Here is a 17,468-nt window from a genome sequence, read left to right on the forward strand (position 1 = left end):
CCAAGATTGGCTACTGGCGCCCTGTGCTCTTCACAGATGAAAGCATGTTCACACTGAGCACACGTGACAGATGTGACATAGTCTGGAGACGCCGTGGAGAACATTCTGCTGCCTGCAACATCCTCCAGCATGACCGGTTTGGCAATGAGTCAGTAATGGTGTGGGGTGGCATTTCTTTGGAGGGATGCACAGCCCTCCATGTGCTCGCCAGTGGTAGCCTGACTGCCATTAGGTACCGAGATGAGATCTTCAGACCCCTTGTGGGACCATATGCTGGTGCGGTTGGCCTTGAGTTCCTCCTAATGCAAGACAATGCTAGACCTCATGTGGCTGGAGTGTGTCAGCAGTTCCTGCAACATGAAGACATTGATGTTATGGACTGGCCCGCCCGTTCCCCAGACCTGAATCCAGTTGAGCACATCTGGGACATCATGTCTCGCTCCATCCACCAACGCCAAGTTGCACCACAGACTGTCCAGGAGTTGGAGGATGCTTTAGTCCAGGTCTGGGAGGATATCCCACAGGAGAACATCTGCCGCCTCATCAGGAGGATGCCCAGGCATTGTAGGGAGGTCATACAGACACGTGGAGGCCACATACACTACTGAACCTCATTTTGACGTGTTTAAAGGACATTACATCAAAGTTGGATCAGCCTGTAGTGTGTTTTTCCACTTTAATTTCAAGTATAACTCCAAATTCAGACCTCCATAGGTTGATACATTGATTTTCATTGATCATTTTTGTGTGATTTTGTTGTCACCACATTCAACTATGGAAAGAACAAAGTATCTAATAAAAACATTTCATTCATTCAGATCTTCAAAGTGTTACTTTAGTGTTCCCTTTATTTTTTTAAGCAGTGTGTGTATATACATACTGTATTTTATATATATATATATATATATATATATATATATATATATATATATATATATATATATATATATATATAATGTATATAGTATATACACATGTATAACAGCTATAGGAGAAGTTGCACACTGTGCGGCTGCAGACATAATGAATGTCGAATAGGATTGTAAAAATATACTTTGAAAGCCAAATAAAACTTGAGAAGGAAAGCTAAAATACACCATTAACCCTGTGTCTAAAGTTAATGTCTTCAGCCTTCTTACACAGCCTAATTTACAACCTGATTTATTCCACTTTACTCTGCAATTTACAGCTAACACTTACTATTCGTGTTTGCCTGCTTGTAAACTGTTTTGAAAGTGAGTGAACACAGGAGCACTTTGTGATATTGTGATATAGATAGCTGCTTAAGAGTTTACATAATGTCTTTGCTTTCATTTTAAATTCACTAAGAGGACTGTCTTACATTAAATAAGGGGGTAAAAGTCTGCTTCTTTTGGTCTACAAACATTTAGTGTTTTCACATTTAGGTCCCTGGCTTAGAAGTCTGTCAGCTCATATGATCTACTGAAGTTGCTGTTTTCTACATTTTGGACTTTATTTCTATTCAGAATTGATCAGTTTTATCTGCTCATTTATTGCATGTTTGGACATATCTGCTGATAAATTGTTGAATTTGTTTTATCTTGAGAAAACTGGGCTTTTACTTAGAAAGTCGGTTTTCATACCAGTGTTGAATAACGACAAGAATCTTTAAGTCGGAAAACACAGATCATTATCCCTCCAATATCTGCAAAGCCAACAGAGACCGGCTGATACTGTTCTTTGTGTATTCTTACATAACTACAGCTGCACAGATTAAAAACATTTCACTTCTCAGACAATCTTAGATTCTTGCACGAATCAAGGGCACCTCTGAGACTGGTGGATTGTTGACTTTCATCTTTTCTTCGTGAGTCTAATCAGTAAAAATATTTATTATTTCCAATCTAAGAAGGTCATTATTTCCATTTTTATTACTTTATATTTCTCTTTGGTCAAATAAACCAGTTTGAATCCTCAGATGTGCAACTCCATTTTTTAAAATCTAACAGAGGTTTATGGTTAAGTGTGGATTGCTTATGGTTACAGGCTCATAAACAGTGTTTCTGGTCCTGTTGTTAATGTTTAGCTGAACTTCTGTTGTCTCAGTGGTCTCCCAGCAGGTCGCTGAAGTCTATCCCAACAATTAGCAGACATGAGGCATGGTACACCTTGGACAAGTTGTCAGTCCATCACAGGGCCGAGACAGAGAACACAAGTCATGCAAGCAATGGAACATGTGACACATGCAAAAGTATCACACTTTTTTTTTATTAAATTTGTTGGGATCTAAGCATTCAGCTGTCAGTAAATCAAGGCGCAACCTTGTCTTCAAGATGAAAGGAAAGAAGAATAACTATGACGGCAGCCTTGTCCCACTTGTCACACGCTTGCCAAAAATCTTTTTGATGAAACTCAAAGGCTCTGTAAAAACATCTGTATATACACTAATGTATGTAAACAGTGAAAATTTAAAGGGTTAAAGGATAGAAACACTATAAGATACCAAAACACACTTAAAATGAAGAAGTGAACTGTGACCCCATTTGTTGCCAAACAGCGGAGCAACTTCTTGCATGAAGCCTTAATCTTTCAAAGCAGCTGAGTAGCTTTTTCCTGACTCCAACACACCTCTTCCCATCTTTGTTTATCTGCCAGCAGGGGTTTCAAAAGTTTACATTGGCAAAGTTACCACATGAAGTGAGAAAATGTACAACGATGACATTGAAAATGTTGATGCATTTATTAACCCAGACAATTTTATCAAGATAACAGAAAATTAAGCGAACACAGACATGGTACCCAGTGCTGCTTGGTTAGCAACAGGGGCTGTGCAGTATGAAGATAGCGTGACAAGGACAGATACACAATCAATAAGCTGTTTCCATAAGTCAATCCGCTTCAAAAAAAAAAAAAAGTTGGCGCTTGTGAATATATGCAAAATGCTAGAAAGGACTGCAATCAGCTGATAATACAATCACATTTTACATGCAAATCATTACAACTTGTGTGCAAATTAAGATGCATTGTTATAGTGTGCTTGTTTTTGCATGAAGTTGATTAAAAATATAATTCAACACTGCAAGCTATAACAAGACTATGAATCCCCAAACTGTAGCACTTGTAGCGTTATCTCTGTGTGGGCTGATCAATAGAGCTGATCAATAATTTTTTTTTAAAAAAGAGCCCTAAAGCCAGGTCATGAAGTGGTGGAGCATAACACAAGCTCAATCTGCAGCTCTACTGTACAGACCGAACACGACAACGGCAACAATAACTGCATCAATGACAGCCACTGTCATACAATCAATGTAAGTTAGAGCTCCAGCAAACAGCTAAAGACACAGCAGCAAAAGGTTAATCAAAGGAAAATATGCATATCTAAATTAGTAAAACCTAAAAAAGATCTTTAAAATTTTAAAAAAGAAACTGCAAAAACATCTGCTAAAGCAACATGAACAAGTTTACAAAAGCAATGCATGACAGATATGTTTAATATCTGCAGCAAAAACAGCGGAATGGATTCTAACACCTACAATGGCAAACGTGCTGGCGTGCACTGCAAATGACAACAAAACTAAATTAGCTCAGCTGAACAGAGTTATAAGTTTAACCACAGTGCCTTTTCAGTCCTGTTATCTGCAAAAAACTGGGCTTTGCGAATGGGATTTTTGTGTCTGTGAATTTGAGGTTCATGTATTATTTACAGAAGTCATTTTCTGTCATTTAAAGCTTACTCTCCTTCTCAGCTGTAGCTTCAAATTGTCACATTCATCCCACACACTCTTTTCACCAGAGGATTAATTCTAACAACTACCTTGCATGTGTAAAAGATTTATGAGACCATATGCTGGATCATTTTTACGCTTTAAACTGTATAACTTAAACATGATAAATGTGAGAAAGTATCTCTAGAAAATGTCATAATGTAATTCATAATCCATGAAGGTCTGCAATGCACAAGATGCAAGTACGCAATTCTTCACACTTAAACATGCTTTCACGCACCGTGGTGTTGCACAACACAAACTTTTCAAAGACTACATCTGCACACCTCCACTGCCTGTTGCCACACACAGAGGAGACATGATACTGTTTCTAATTAGACCAAAGCTCCATGTCGCAAACACAGCTGCCTCACTTTCCACCTTATTTGTCAAAAGGAAAACATTCACATTACAATTTTGGGGGGAAAAAAAACCACACAAACACACACACACATAGCTGTTTGCCTATCTTATTACTGCCAAGTGACCCAGCAGTACCCATAAATTATACATTTCTAACATGTTTGCATGCACAAATGTAAACACACACATCCACACACGCACACACACAGAGAAACACCTGTCTGTGGCAACAATCCGTAGAGATAAGAAGGCTGACAAGAGCTGCTGGAGCCAAAGCCAGGAACCATGGGAGCTGTCAGACTCATTTCACTGTGACACTTTCACGCTCACACACACACACACACAAACACACACACCTTTGATGACAATGCTTACTTAAATCCATTTTCTGGCTGTATTCTAACAGTATCATCATTTTCACTTGCGCTCTTCCTCTTGAGTTTTCTTAACAGGACCATTTTTGCATTAATCTTAACAACAAATTTCACCTCAAACCCCATCTAATTCTAGCTTGTGCCTTTAAATAACGCCTCCTAATAAGGTGTCAAAGTCAGTGATCACAAGAGAGCAGCTGGCCATGATTTCTATTCTTGTGTGGAACCAACAACACAGATGTGGATGGCATTTTCACTTTTGTTGAAAAGCACAAACCTACTACTCATGACATGTTTTTTGGGGATTTTTTGCTGTTTGTTTAATAGGAAAGACACCAAGCCTGTGCCAGCTTTGTCCAGTGTTCAGTGAGGGGATACTGGCTGGAAAAATAACAGCATTTCGTGTAAAAAAAAAAAGAAATGACCATAGATTGAACATACACCAAAGATCAATATGATCAATGATTCCTAATCAAATCATCTGCTTTTCTTGTTTCAGTTTGGTCCTTTTCATTCTACAATAACTAACCATGACTATGTTCTGTCAGCATCTATTAAAAAAAAGAGGAGAAAAGAATCATAGTGAATGCTTGACAACCAGAGATTTATATAGTCTAAGACTGTATGAAATGGCTTTCTATTCAACTGACAGACAGTTGTATTTCATCTAATTACACAGATTTCACTGTGTAACATCACTGTGAAATAGCATGTAACTAAACTGACACGTCCATCTCCTATTTCCTAGCGGAGACATACAGTAGGATCCAGTGGCTTTTTCTGGCCCTGGTAGGGCGCATTGAGATGAATCAGTCTAATACAGAATCAATAAACTAGTTTAGTTCAAAAATAAAACAAATAAAACCAAATGGTTACTCAGGTGACAGTCTCTGTGGAAGCTAACATTTAGGTTGTTTGTTGTTTTCCTCCCTTCATTTATGTCATAGCCCTCCATTTTCACTCTTCAGTAATTAGTTTTTTGAAAACCATCTTCACCAGTGCAGTGAATGAATGTAAACAAATGTTTTAAAACCATATAAAGTGGTCACAGAGTAATTTGTTCATAAATGTGTCAATCCTGTCCGGGGTGCCCCCTACATCTCCCACTTCTCTAATGTGGGTTGGGATTGAGTTCAGCTACCATACACAGGATAAGAGACACGGCAAAATGGTTGGATCCTCCAACTCAATCAACTCAATCTGTTGGTTTCCTTATGTAGGCTATTATGAATTGGCTTTCATTATGTTTTTTTTTCTCTGTCTGTAAAGCATCTTGAGATGGCATTGCTGTAATTTGACGCTATATCAATAATAGAATAAATAAAGAATAAATAAAGTTGAATTGAATTGAATTGAATTGAAGTGAATTGAATTGAATTGAATTGAACTGAATTGAATTGAATTGAATTGAATTGAATTGAATTGAATTGAATTGAATTGAATTGAATGGATAAAGATTTGGATAGTAATAATACTACAGTGCAATATATCACCTATGGCTACTTGCTTCCTGTAAATGTCAGATTAAAGTTTACAACTCTCCTTCTAACCTAAAAAAGCCCTTCATCGTCAGGCACCATTGTATCTTAAAGAGCTCATTGTACCTCACTGCCCCTCCAGAACACTGTGCTCCCAGAGTGAAAGCTCACTGATGTTTCCAAAAGTCTTCAGAAGCAAAATGGGTGGTAAATCCTACTGCCATCAGGCTCCCCTCTTACGGAACCATCTTTCAGCTTGGGTGTGGGGGGCAGACACACTCAGTGGGTTTAAAACAGGCCTCAAAGCCTACCTTTATGATGAGGCTCTGAGGGGAGAAGCTGAGATGTTTTGATTGTTTAACTATTACTGTTTCAGTATTATTTGTTGTTTCTTTCTGCGTGCTTTTAACTGTGAAATGTATCAAGAAAGTGTTTTATGTTGATTTTGCTCTTTCAAGTCATACTGCAAAACTTTTGTCATTTTCCCAGTCACGTACCCACTATCGACGGCTAATTCAGCATCCATCTTCCATCCTGCCTGACCTGTTAGCTCTCTCCAGCCAGCAAAACACAATCTTACAATGACTCTAGTATTGTCCCTTTCCCACTTTTAATCTTCTTGCATTCATTTTCTGAATCCGCCACATTGCATGTTCAAAACAACCATTCTTATTATATGGTGAAGCAAAACTGTGCTGCAACATAACGTCACATCCCGAATATAAAATTTGTATAGTGCAGCTTCTCAGCCTTAGGACGATGCTGGGTAGAAGCAGCTCTAGAAATGCACATGATAGATGTCCCTGTGTCATCAAACAAGTCTGGGAAGTTTTAAAGTCAGAAAGTCACGTAATGTTTCTTTAAAAGTACAGTGTGTTATCATTTGTCTTTTTATTCGCAAAAAATCAAGTATCGTTTTAGAAAGACGTATTTTACCAAAGTCTAATCACAGTAACATCTAAATGAAACCGTTTTTGGAGTTTAAAATTTGTTGTTTAAAAATACATAGGTGGTGACACACCCAATAGAAGACTGCCATGTTGCATCGCCATCTGTAAATACGGCAGCCAAAAGGAGACAACCTTAGTAGCCTTACATGTTTTAGCTGTGAATTCCAGTGTGTCGTCAGGGGAGGAGGAAAAACAAGGATAGATGACCACTGACATTTCAACTTGTTGTATTCTTTTGAAATGGAGGACTCCCCATACTCTTTGCCCTTATAAGAGGGAGGAGAAAATAGCCGAGAAGAAAAAAATGTAACTGGGAGAGTGTAGAGTGTAGAGTTTTAAAGATGGAGACAAATCTAACAATGAAGTCATTTTAGTGCTATTTTAGAAACAGGCCAATTAGTCAAGCAATTACTTTATCCTCTCATTTGAGTCCAATACTTTACTGTTACTTGCTATATAAAACAGCAGACGGCTAATTAGCTAAAAAAGGCAACAGTTTTCACTCTTCACATAAGTCATACGACCATTCACTTCTTTCAACCGTATTTTTTTAGTTTTTCCTCATGTTTCATAATTTATTGCAGCTGATGTGTCAAGGGGAGTGGGGGTTTACGTACACCCTCTAGTCACACAATTTTAGCAGTAGCTTGGTACCAAATACATGGATGGCGTGCATGTAACTTATAATGACAATAACAACATATGTATATTGTTCTTTACCTCACCTGATGAGGTGCAAAACTCCAACTTGTGCAAGATGTTGACATTTTCACATATGTGATTATCCGCAACTTCGACAGGAGTAATAGCGTGCTTAAACAACAAGGCACCAAAGAGCATTACTCGGTTGTTTACATCAAATTAGCTAACTGCCAGATGGGAGTAATTCTTACAAAATAAATAAATATAAATTTTAAATGAAAATTAAACTTTACAAAAATTATTTAAGATTCACTTTACAACAACAAATAGAAATCCAACCTTTAGGCTGACAACATTTTCTTGCAGTGTATCTGTGTAACTAAGCTGTTTCAGGATGACACCATTCCAAATAAGAGTATAATACTCATAAAACAATTATCAACTAAAACTACATGACCATGCCATTGATACACTGGTGAGAATAAAGCAAATAATCTAAGCGGGTTCTATTGGATGTTTGCTGCCACAAATCTGCTTGTGAGTTATTGTTGAGTCTGTTTTGGCGCACGCTTGACTTTTGGATTTTTTATTACAGAGATTTTTCTTCATGGTTGCTCATCTTCTGTCTCAATGATTCAGCTGTGAGGGTTTCATGCCAACTAAGCTTTGCAAGTCAGCTCATATTCACACAGACAATAAGAGCAACCAGGTATCGATCCGGTTCAAATTTTCAAAAGAACTTAATAAGCTTCAGACTTTGAGTGACAGGAAGAACGTTTTGCTTGGCATATGCACAGTTTTTCGGACTCAACTATTCTAATATGTTCGCTTTGATGCAGAATGGGTAATATTTTCATTCATTCATTGTCTTTGCAGCTTAGAGCTGATTCCAGCACTCAGAGGTCTAGGCTCAGAGGTGAGAGGCCCCCTGGATAGGTCACTAGTCAATCATAGTAGGTAATAATTTCATTAATATATTTTATAATGTAATCAACTATGGAAAGCAGGGCTCCAGATTTGTATCAACAGTTTCATTTTACTGAATAACATATTTCAAACAGAGCATTGTAGTGAAACTTTTGTACTCAAAATATGGATAAATCTGTGAATTAAACGATTATAAGCCAAATATTTTGCTGAAGCACACACATTTTAAAAGGTGCATACTATGGCTAAAAGCATGCAAATGCAACACAACAGATTCTCCATGCTTTCTTTTTACCTTCAGTATATCTGCCTCTTCCCTCTATGTATTTTCTCTCTCTTTCTCTGAATATTTTAGTATTGATGAGCCCATTACTGATGATAATACAGTGCACCATCAGCATCTTCCCTCTTTTTCTGTCTTTCCTTCTGTCTGTCTCTCTCCTCCTCTATCTTTCACATGTACACACACACACTCACTAATCAGGGGTCGGGTTACAACTCTCCTGCTGCAAAGTACTTGTGTGCATTTCTGTGTGACTGTGTGTCTATGTGCTCAGCAGGAGGCTGGGGAATCTCACTTCCTGGCATCAGTCCAATGAATTGCAATATTTTTCAAGCTGAAAAATCACTCACGTGCACACCCACTAACACGCAAATACACAGACTGGGGGAGGGGGAGTGATGAGGTGGATGTTAAAATGATGCACAGTGATAGCAGTGAATATCAACAGGGTTGCCTTATAAGGCATTTAAAAAACACAAACAAGAACACAACTACACCTCATGCTGTCAGACATTAACCATTTAATGCCATATCTATCATAGTTGATATACTGTATACATTTTTTCAGACCTTTTGCATGACCTTATGTAAAAACTGGGCTTATACACCTGATAATTGTCTTTGCCCCCTTGTGGATACAATAATGCACTCAAATAATTTTGATATTTCACACAGAATTAAACAGTTAATAGAAAAATATTTTATTTATTAATTTTACATTTATAATGGGCCAAACAAAAGCTTCAGATTGAAAAAAAAAAGGACTTTTCCTCCTCTTTTTTCTGGTTTTGGCCTACAAGAGGCTATAAGCTGAGAGACGGTGCATGTGAGTAATTGATGTAAACATCCTTTGAATATTGTTGATGATGAATAACTTATTCTCGATATAATAATCCAGATACCTCCAGAAGTCAGTAAAAGCTTTCGGGTGTTCCTCTTACCATTTTTTCTCCAGCCCAGGTCTGTCTGGCTGTTGGGTGCATGGCAGGCATCTGCCCTTATGTATTTTGTACAAGCATCACACTTTATTTCATGACCTTCACTGATCACTGGTGCTGTCTCAAGTCAAAGTGGCTCCTGCCTAAAGGAAGCAGGTGAGCCCAGCTCCTGGATCTAATTGTATTTCAGAGATGGCTGACACCTATGTGGCAGATTCATTATTCTCTCACAGTTCTAGTTATTTTCTTCAGGAACTGGCCAACAAATGTTCAGTGTAAGAAGCTTATTTTTCTCTGTGGGCAGATGAATAAAGTCCATTCCCATGATTCCCATGAATTCCTCTATTGAATAGTATAGAATTAAAATCAAACTCCACTTTGAGACAAAAAGATGTTAAAACTTGACATACATATGTTGCTACTTTTTGCATAATCTGAGTATAATTCCATTACAATCTTATTATCCAAAAATGATGCCATGCAGGGTTAAGAGAGGAGGGATAACTCCAGGCTTTATAAAAATTCAGTGAGTAATTCCTAAGGGAAGCTCTCATGTAAAGTACATGTTATTGGATCAGCATTAGGCTTGATCACAATCATTCCGCTCCATCAGCAGCAGAAGCAGCACTTAAATTTGAGATCAATCTCAGGAGTGCTGTACATATTAACTAACATTTAGACTTTTATTACTGAGCATGACCCTGACATTTAGAGATTCCTGCTTTTTGCCCCCCGAGACACACCCCTCTGAAGAATAATGACCAAAACATAGGAGACAAGCACAACCTACACCATGGAATACAATAAAACTGTGACGTGCTGTCTATAACTACCGTAACACCGTCTCAGTGAATACAGCAGAGTTTAATGAATGTCTCTTTGACATGTCCTCAAGACATAACAAACATGCTAAGTTGGGATGTAACACTAAGCTGCTTTTGTTAGATCTAATAAAGAAGCCAATTATTATAATGATCATGACAGCCTCCTTTGATCCACAGCACATATTTGCTATCCGTCTGAACATAGAAAAACAGCCTCAGGATCCACATGGAAATTCAGGGATAAACCATGCTTTGAATCTATAATAATATATCTAGAGAGTAAAAAAATCTCAAAACTTAGGGAATATAGACAGGCTTTTCATTGAAAGAAACTTGCCTTTTTGGTGATAAAAAAAACATAATTAGTATCCAGTGTATGCCACATGTTAGTACTAAATGAACAATAAATGCTTACCTTGGCAACTCCTTTTCAGGTAAAACACATCAAATTAGCTCATTTAAAAACTTACGTGTTCATTCATAAAAGATTACTATATGACTCCTAAAAACACTGATAGCTTATGGACCATTTAATAAGGGTGCTGCATTTGAAATAGGCTGTTCTATATTGACGAGCTTAGTATTTGTTCAGGATCATGTGGTTTGCTTAAAATACGTTTTAACATGACGATTTTCACAGAATTCAATCAGGTGTGATATTCCAGCAAATGGATATGCTCCTGTAGGAATATTCGGGGAAGAGGAGCCTGTTAAAGTGTTATGACGCTCATGTAAAGATAAAAAGATACGATAAGATCACTAAATTATCTGTGTGGCAGACAAGATCACCAACAGAACGTTTTAGTCATTTTACTGACAGTTCACGTGCAGGGTCTTCACTGTCAGTGGGAGAAATGACACCCAGCAGGTCACACTCACACTACTACACACACACTCACTCACACACACACACTCACACACACACACACACACACACACACACACACACACACACACACATACTCTGTATAGACGCCATGTGCCTCTACAGCTACAGGAGAAGTAGCAGAAAGCTTGAGGATGCGAGCACTAGAGCCGGCATACATAGTTGGAAGACACGCTTGGACTTACATGTCAGAGGACGGTGGTTGGCTACGGCAGAGGAGCGCGTGTCCGCACGCTTGTCCCATCGCGCATCCTGCCTCGCGCCTTCTTGTTAAACCAAACAGCTGCAGTCAGGGGAACCTGGCGGGCAAAGGGAAGGGGTGTCGATCTGTCGGGCCGGGAGGGGGTAAAGGATAAGGTTATGGATGGATAGATAGCTGGGTGTGTGCTTCTCTCGCTTTCTCCTCAGTCTGCCTGCCTGCCTCTCGTCCAGTCAGCTCTGACAGTGCGCGGGGATTGGTCGGGACCCGGTAACTGATATCCGAGCTGTGGCGATCAAGGATATAACAGCTGAGCAAAGAGACTGAGAGAGGCAGAAAGAGAGCTCGCCCGGTGTTTTCACGCTCAGCTTCACATGGACGCACCAACAGTCAAAGAAGCGTCAGTCAAACTGGAAGCTGATACACGTCACTGGTCCGCGTGCTCCGAAAAACAGTCCCCCTCCCTCCCTCCCTCCCTAAGCCATTTTCCGCTTCTCCACGCGCACCGACTTATCCATCCGTGGTAATGAAAGTTGTGAAGTGAATATTCAACTTTCACGGTGTCTCCTCACACTTCTCCTCGCGCCCTTCTTGGTGCCCGCTGAATTTCATACAGACTAGCTCTGTGACAGGACAAAACCTGAAATTGATTCTTCTCCCCCTTCTGACAGAGATCTTATCGGCTCAAGCCAACAGGCTTTCATTTCAAACCACTCCAGAGTGTCTGTCACGGGGCAGTGTAGGTCTCAAGGTCCACAACATATACTCTGCCATATATGGCCTTTCCAGTAGGGATTCACAACATGCACACTGTAAAGTGAAACAGGAAAGTTGAACGTGTTTCTCCACCTTCTAGTCCTTTTCAGATGTAAGCTATTTTACATGGTAATGGTTTAGGCAAGATTGTTTTTGCTAAAGGCAACTTAAAAGAAAAGTATTATTTGACATTATAATTAAGCTTCCAGCAGCTTCCTTTCTGATTGGCGCTCCACCATAGTCTAGTCACTGGACTCTAGTGTGTGTGCATACAAACTGGTAGATTAAAACACTTTGTCATTTCTGTTTGATTGGCTGCACATGTTTCGGTTCATCATTGTCATTTCTAGCATTATTATTAGTTCATGAGTTTAGTGACCTCAGGAGTCCCCTTCACCGCTCGCCCGATTAAAGGTCTGATCAGCCATAACCGCTAACACCTGTTCAATGAATGCAGGGTTTCCATAACTTCTTTTTCTTTATGGGCTGCCAGCAGCCAATGTTATGTTTTGTTCTGTTTTTACATTGATGTAGTCTCTAATAAATTTCTAGAAGTTTTGGTCTCCACACTGGTACTTTTCCAACTCTTTCACTAGAACAAGATTAGGAAAAGCTACTCTCTGATAAGTCAAACAGTTCTAGCTGTCACTGCAGCAAGAACAGACATCAATGAAACATTGTTAGTTCGTCCTCTGTGGTGCCTCTTTACGATATGTTGCTTACTCTACCTGCACAAAAGTGGGACTATTGACCTCAGATAAAATATAACTATTACTATATTTATCTTATCAGTCACATTAGTGATTTTAATATGTTCAGACATGTTGTGTAACATGAATGTAAATACACTGCAGCCGCTACAGTGCTGCACTTCAGTTTGCACATTTGTGATACACTATCACAGAAAGTTCCTAAAAGGTCTCCTCATTCCTAAAATATAAAGTGGGGGGTATGGAAATGGACCTTATCAGTTGTTTTGTGAATTATTTATAATGTGCTGACATCGATGGAAATTTTAATGCTTGTAAATGTCAGTGGATCCATTATTCAATATGAATCAGTGCGGTCTTTCACAAAAAGCAAAGATCAAGGTGCAGCATGATTGAACAAATTAGATTTGACTATGTCAACCCTCATTCATTTGAATGTAACTTGACAGACATAAGAATACAACAAAAAAAAGGGGGACATGACCTCACTGTGTTCTAGTTGCAGACCTTCTTTGGCTGCATTTAGACCCCAACAGAAACTGTTTATTTCCCATTTGTGGTGCATGGATGATCTCCATATCACTGTCTAAACAGATAAAATCTGACTTAAGCCAGACTATCTTGCTGTAACAGAGGAAGACCAGAGGAGATCCAAAAATCAGCACTGTAATGCCTGTGCAAATCTATCCCACTACGTCTTCATGATTTTTGTGTTGTAGATGGAAATTGTCTTTAAAAATAACAGACGAACATATTGCAATAAAAAAAAAAACCTCCTTTCCTAGACATCTGAGGACAATATTGTTTCCCATTATCAGGGACATGTGGCTCCCAGTTTGATAGTGATTCAGAAATAAAGCGACTATGTGATGTATCGGAGAAGCTTTCCAATTTTAAGACTGGCATCTCAGGGCAATTGAAAAGAGAGAACAAAAGCAAGTGAATGAGAGGATGTGACAGAGGGTGTGAGGTGGAAGAGAAATGTAGACCCAACAGGAAAAGAAAAGGGCTGCTGCAGAATGATGGAGACCGAGACCATTACCAGCAAGTCATTTTTGACTTTGTATGAATCTAAGTGCACATTTGGTCACATCTGGTGTGTTGGCATACACATCTATGACCCTCAGCTGGGTCTTAACATGCATTTGTGCGTGTTTGTGCCTGAGGCCCCCTGTTCAAACTGTTTACTAGGTGGCTGGCCAAAGAAATGTCTTCAGTGGACACACCACCAGTTGGAAGGAACATTTATGATGTAGCTTTTTGAGTTTTTAGTACAGAAATATTTTATGTTTTTTGCTGGTACGTTCTGCATTACACTCAAACACAAACTTACTGAGGTCAATGCTAATAATGTTTCTGAATAGCTGCTGGGTTTGTCCAACTGGAAAAAAGCTGAAATTTGACCTTTTCGTGCTCCAACAACAATCAAAGGCTGTCCACCACAACGAAGAACAATAAGAAGCAGGAGCAGTGCATGGTTACCACAGCTCTGCAATAAAATGCACTGAAGCTTGTTTTTATGAGAGAGGAAATTCCTGTTGTTCCAGTTTGTACTCAAACACAAAGAACAGAGCTGCTTCTGTAAATAAGATGACAATGATGAGCAAAGCGAGTGAGCATCTCTGTTCATATGAAACCCCTTTCAAAAGCTGAAGCGACCCATTAATGTGACCCCGAACAGGCTCTCCCTCATTAAATACTGATTTATTTGTTACGTAAGAGTAAAATTAGAGCCCATTTAATCCCTTGTGAGTCCAAATCAAATGTGTTGAAAGTGCAAAGCAATGAGATGTATCACGTTCTGATCAGGCAATAAAAGGCCAGACCGAGTGTGAGATGCGCTTTAACTTTACAGCTCAGTGGGATCAATATCACTACTGGACTCAGCATTTGTATTGAGTGTCCCACTGTAAGGTCTAATCAAGGTCCTTAAATCAGAAAAGGTCAAGAAAACAGCCAGAGAAAAAAATTCCCTTGACATCAATTTAAAAGTTTAGTGACCATGAAAAGAAATGCTCTTATTGTGATCCAGCAAATCTGTGCAGGGGAAAGAAAGCATGTCACGCTTGAGCTGATTGAGTCACCCAGTGTGTTACTCTGATGTCAGCTCTTCAAGCTGATTACATCAGAACCTGATTAGACCCCCCCTGTTCAAAACTTGGAGTGTTTACTGACATTTATAGCCAGCCTGATCCACCAGTCTTTGATACTTCCCGGAATTTGAAAGTGCCGACTACACTGAATTATTTATGATCCTCTCTCTGCCCATGGCCTGATTGGTAAACAGTTCTGTTGAGCCATACTATTAGTGATAATGCTAGCTTACAACAGGCTGTAACAGAGAGTGTTGAGACATCGCTGTGAGCTCAAAAGCCTGCAGCAGACATATGGAGTAACAGGGGGGTTGTTAATAAGACATTAATGCATAAGGACAAAAAGAGGAATCTGAAGCATCTTGGTCAAATGCAGCTTGGGCGTCTACTGACATTAGCTGTTGTTTTTATTTTGTGACAAAATTACTACTTTTCACTTGCATATAGCTCAGATCAGACACTTTGTAAAATTGCCTGGATGTTTTTCTTTGGGTTTATCACCTTGTTGAATTCTGTTTACTTTGCTGCCGTGACAAACACATAAACATTCTCTGCTCGTTCTCCTTGACTGCGTTTGTGTGTAATTTTGGCACAATAATAAAAAAAAAAAAACCAAAACATTCAGCCTACTTGTAGCAGGCTGCAAGGGAATTGGCTGCATCTTGTCCCAACAGAACACACTAGCACCTTATTTCTCACATATTTTCTCACTTCTTCTGCATGCACAGTGTCAGGTTGGTAACAAGTAATAAATCACAAGCAGCAGCTGAATGTGAGGCTTATATTTTGAAGAAGGGGAAAAGGGCACATGGACATGTGATCTAATGAGGAGAATAAAATCTTCAAGCAACTAAACAAAGCGTACAGCTTCTCTTTCTATTTTCTGACAAGCATCATATCAGTGCACTGTAGTCCAGGAGGGACTTATTGTTAACCTGAGACTGTCAGAATGACATTTAAATACTCACAATGTACCGAACGAGATACTGTAAGACAAAAAGTACTTTATCTTCATGTCAAACAATGGCAGGCAATTTGGGGGAAAACTTAAACTTAAAAGCTATGTCCAAATTAAAGATTATTATCCAGAATCATGTCTAACGCTGTACTTAGGGAGAGGTCTGAGGTCGTTGGGTGCACAATAAAGATCTGATACTTTGCCCCTAGCGACTGAAGTGGGCAGGTATAAGGGAAAAGGTATACCGGTAGAGCAGTGTATACATGGTTTCTGTGATCTTGATGTTGCTGAAGATGAACACCACTTTTTGTTCAAATGGCCGCTGATAACAAACTGAAGAATCTCTGTTTGAAAAAGGTGAAGAAACCAGATTTATGTTGGATCTGTGAGTATGATATGTCGAGTTGGTTTTTTTAAGGAGGGGCTTTATGTTTTAGCAAGACTTATTGAAAACGCATGGACATGAAGACAGAAAATGCTGCATCCTACATAAGTACATAGCTCTTTAGTTTGTACACTTTGACTTCTGTCCTTCATAAAGCTGAAGCAACCCTCAATAAAATGAGTGTTGTATACAACCTATTCACCTTTATACAACTTTATGAATCCATCAAGTTATACAACTTCATGGACATTTTCTTTTTTTCCTTCTTCTTTTTTTGCCATCTTTGAATTGTATAGATTTATATTGTATCGTGTCTTGTAAGACCGTGAGGGCTGGGCACATTCATGTGCATCACACTAAAATAAACAAATCAATAAACTATTATAAAGCAGTTTGCACACTGGAAATGCCATATTAACATGAGTGAGCAATTGAACATTATACACTAGAAAGAGATCTGTAATTGTTGGTGTGAATTGTGGGTAAAACAAAGAATTAAATTAATTCCATCAATCTGAGCATGCTGTAAGTGCATGCGGTTGTGCAAGAAACTTGATGTCATCCAGTCTGTGTAAATTAGAGGTAATGATTCACAAAATATCGTTACACATGATTTCAAGTTTAGTGTACTTTGATCAACGGATGAACTTAAAATGTTTTATCACCTGCTTTGCAGCAGGGATCCAGCACCACTGACCTCGCTGTTTACAGTACTGCAGATGCTTTTGGAGGCAGAGATCATCAAGTGGATAAGTGATGCATTTAACTTTCCCTATTTAACCCAAGTTTTATTCTTTGTAACAGTGAGAAACAATAAGAGCAAAGGAAGAGAATTTATCATTAAAAATGGGAATGATGACATCATACAGTAGTTTCTTACATTATCGGTTATTTCTTAAGCTGTTGCTGAAAAATTCCCTCTCTTATTTGTCGTCTTTGAATCGAAGTCAACGACTGTCAGAGATAATGTTTTAGGA

General features: G+C 38.8%; 1 protein-coding gene across 1 annotated transcript in view; it reads right to left on the minus strand.

Moving 5' to 3' along the window:
- The window catches only part of pde2a (phosphodiesterase 2A), a gene marked incomplete at both ends in the record, with an annotated part of 167,428 nt that extends 155,794 nt beyond the window's left edge, over positions 1-11,634 (minus strand). Inside the window, one exon of the mRNA XM_079246257.1 lies at positions 11,576-11,634. Coding sequence (XP_079102383.1) covers positions 11,576-11,634 — 59 coding nt within the window. The remainder of the gene's footprint in view (positions 1-11,575) is intronic.
- Between the last annotated feature and the right edge of the window lie 5,834 nt (positions 11,635-17,468).

Source organism: Telmatherina bonti, assembly GCF_933228915.1.
Source record: "Telmatherina bonti genome assembly, chromosome: 9".
Taxonomy (NCBI): domain Eukaryota; kingdom Metazoa; phylum Chordata; class Actinopteri; order Atheriniformes; family Telmatherinidae; genus Telmatherina; species Telmatherina bonti.